Source organism: Taudactylus pleione, unplaced genomic scaffold (assembly GCF_031769625.1).
Source record: "Taudactylus pleione unplaced genomic scaffold, aTauple2 ptg000053l, whole genome shotgun sequence".
Lineage (NCBI taxonomy): Eukaryota > Metazoa > Chordata > Amphibia > Anura > Myobatrachidae > Taudactylus > Taudactylus pleione.
In genome coordinates, this window is record NW_028284455.1 from 30,143,027 (window position 1) to 30,146,073 (window position 3,047).

Below are 3,047 nucleotides of genomic sequence, written 5' to 3' on the forward strand. Positions count from 1 at the left end.
CAGACCAATAGGATGGACCGTGAGACCACTGCCGGCCCAGATGTCTATAGGACCTGGAAAAAGGAATAGAGCACTCCTGCAACATGTAAACATCACATTTCTGAGTATCTAAAAATGCAAACACAGACTGTCTTCTAAACTTATCCTTAATACTCCTCACATTAATGGTAAAAAGGGAAAAATACACCATTAGTTGGGAGAAAAAAAGGTTAGAACACGGAAAATACATTTAGCTACCACTCTTGTCGGGCGGTGCTTCCTCTTTATCAGCTGCTGGGTCACCCTGTTGGGGCAGCTGCATACAGCTCTGGATCAGCTGTTCGATCAAGTTGTCAGCGTTCAGGTCAGGTACTTCCTCCTCCACGAGGCTTTCCACCATCGCCTCCATCTCATCCTCCAGTGGAAGAGGGTTCTCGACCTGCTCTACCGCCAACTTCTTGGAAGGATCGGGGTCAGCAGCTGGGCTGTCAAACTCCTTTCGCTTCCTACTCGACTGTTGAGTGCCTGCAGAGGATACAAGAGGGGGAAACTTCCTCGGAGAGGAGAGAGACAGGGGGGGTGGAAGAGGCAGTGGGGTGGAGAAGAGAGCGGGAGGGAGAGGGGGGAGGGGTTGTGCCAGCAGTGGGGATGGGAGTTGCTGTCACAGTGGGAGGAGGGAGTGGGGTAGGAGGGGTGGGAAGGGGTGGGGTGGAAGTGGGTGGGGTAGGAAGGGTAGGACGGGTGCGGGGGAGTGGGGTGGAGGTGGAAGGTTTCTTACCCTCCTGGCGCCTCTGCTGGCCTTGTCCAGTCACTGCTGCCACATAGGATTTTGCCCTATTGGGGCAGTCTCTGTACACATGGTTCACCTCCCCACAGAGGTTGCATGTCTTCTGGGTGGGGCAATCCTTGGTGTCGTGTCCTGCCACCTTGCACTTCTTGCAGGCTGCCACCTTGCAGTCTCTCCCAATGTGGTCCTTCCCACCGCAGGTCTTGCAGATCCGCGGCTGGTCAGGATAACTGAGAAATCCAGCAGATGCGCCCAGGGAGAAGAACTGTGGCAGGTGCGCAACTCCATCGGGGCTCCAGTTGTCCTTTTGTAGCCTGACAATGACAGCCCACTTGCCTGTCCAGAAGCCATTCCTGTCCAGGATCTTGGAGGGGTCCTTGATCACAGTGCAGAAACGGCCCAGGAAGGTGGCGATGTCCTTGCCAGGCGTGTGTGGGTTCTGCATTGAAACCGTCACCCACCTCTCCTCTCTTTGAATAGGGCAATTGCCCACAAAGCGAGAGAATGGGGATTCAGGCTTCGCCGCTTTCACCACTTCCCAGTACCTCTTGCAGATTGCAATGGAGGCAAATGTCACATAGAAGATGCCCTTAATGTAATTCTGTATGCTGAGGGTTTCAGCAGTCGAGAACCCCTGTTCAAGGATCATCTTCTTGCCGAAGGTCTCCGTTGTCATGTCCGGCATCTTTCCCTCCACTTCCTTCAGCTTCATGACCACGGTCTGCCTCATCCAGGGCTCCAAGGCTGGGGTACCCTTGGGCTGGGTCTGGCTGGGTTTCCCGGGGGCTGTTGCTGGAAGGGCGATGGAGGTGGATGGGACCTGGTCGGGCAGAGCTTCGGCCGGCTTCGGTCCCTTCTTTCCCGTCTTCTTCCTGGCAGAGGTGGCTGGAGCGGAGGCTGGAGCTGGCACCGGGGTTGGGGCAGCTGAGGTCATCTCTCCTGCTTCTTGCCCGGGGTCGAAGTTGGGCTGGAGAAGGGTCTGCGGCGGTCGGAGGTCGGAAGTCGCTTTCGCAGAGGGCAGAGCAAACAAGTCTAACCCAATGCCAGTCGAAGTCCTTCCTCGTCGCGGTCGCAGGGTCTGGTCGCCGCTGGTCGGAGGTCGGGAGACGGCTTTGCAGAGGGCAGAGCAAACAAGTCTAGCCCAATGCTGGTCATTGCTGGTCGGAGGTCGGCTTCACAGAGGGCAGAGCAAACAAGTCTGACCCTCTGCTACTTGTAGTCCTTCCTCGTCGCAGTCGGCAGTCTGGGGGATGCTGGTCGGAGCTTGGCAGTCGCTTCTCCAGAGGGCAGAGCAGCAAGTCTAACCCTCGGCAAGTCGAATCCTTCTTCCTCTCAGCAGTCCTCGTTCAGCTTCCTCGGCCGGTGCAGGTCCAGAAAAAATGCAGCAGCAGGTCCTCTGGAGCCCGAGTGTAGTCAAAGTCCAGTCAGTCAGCACTGATAAGAACAGATACTACACTTGATCTTAGCCAAAAGGCCGAGAAGCGATTGATTGACTGACCGACCCCCCCACAGCAAGGCCCGGATTTTTTGCACCACTTTATTTTAGCATAGGTTACAAGCAGACACAATCACTCTGGATTTCTTTCCCATACTCTCTTGCTAGCTGCTTGATTTGTTTTAAATTTCTTTTATTCATCAGAGCAATAAAACAACAAAGATACATCTGTTGATAGTATTGGCAAGTAATACATAGAATAAAGATTCATTAATGGCAATAACATACAGATAGCATAAGATCAATAATATGTATATCATTTTCTTCGTAGAACAGAACCAGAATAAAACATATATTCCTTAAAATAATTTAGACATGGCCGACACACCCCTCAAAAGTAATAAGATAACTGAAATCCAACTAGAGAGAGGTTCCCTCTTAACCTGTGGTAGGAAGCACAATAGGCAGATCGTCTTGTAAAATTCTTGTTTCATACCAAGAGGTATGTCTAAAGCATAAATGAATTTGGCTTCGTAGTTCCACCGTAAGGGAGTCTATAAAGCCTTCCCACAATTGAAAAAAATCTGCTGTCTTAGCCTCCTTATGTAGTGTAGTCTCTAGCCAGTCCATTTGAAAAGCAAAAAATAATTTAGCCCTAAATAAAGAAACCGATGGGGGATCTGCATGGGTCCACCTCTGCAATATACATTTACGAGCCACCGCAGATATAATCAATAATAATTTTTTATTATCTCTCTTACCCGAAACAAATGGTGGTAAAATACCCAAAATCGCCCACTCCGCTGATAATGGGAGGTAACTAACCAGACATCTAGATGCAAATCT

At 51.2% G+C, this 3,047-nt stretch overlaps 1 protein-coding gene and 1 pseudogene across 1 annotated transcript; both read right to left on the reverse strand.

Moving 5' to 3' along the window:
* Nucleotides 1–229: 229 nt before the first annotated feature.
* Nucleotides 230–1,517, reverse strand: LOC148535326 (uncharacterized). The gene is made up of 2 exons (XM_088462670.1): nt 531–1,517; nt 230–433 (listed from the first exon to the last, which is right to left on the reverse strand). The coding sequence occupies exons 1-2, from the start codon at nt 1,494–1,496 to the stop codon at nt 230–232; spliced, it is 1,170 nt and encodes a 389-aa protein (XP_088318796.1). The 5' UTR covers nt 1,497–1,517.
* Nucleotides 1,518–2,152: 635 nt separating this feature from the next.
* Nucleotides 2,153–2,252, reverse strand: LOC148535327 (U2 spliceosomal RNA; annotated as a pseudogene).
* Nucleotides 2,253–3,047: the final 795 nt, after the last annotated feature.

Coding starts and splice junctions, on each gene's coding strand:
- LOC148535326 (XM_088462670.1), bottom strand. CDS start 1,496: ATGAGGCAGACCGTGGTCATGAAGCTGAAGGAAGTGGAGGGAAAGATG. Junction 434..530: donor TCTCTCTCCTCTCCGAGGAA/GTTTCCCCCTCT, acceptor CCTTCCAAGAAG/TTGGCGGTAGAGCAGGTCGA.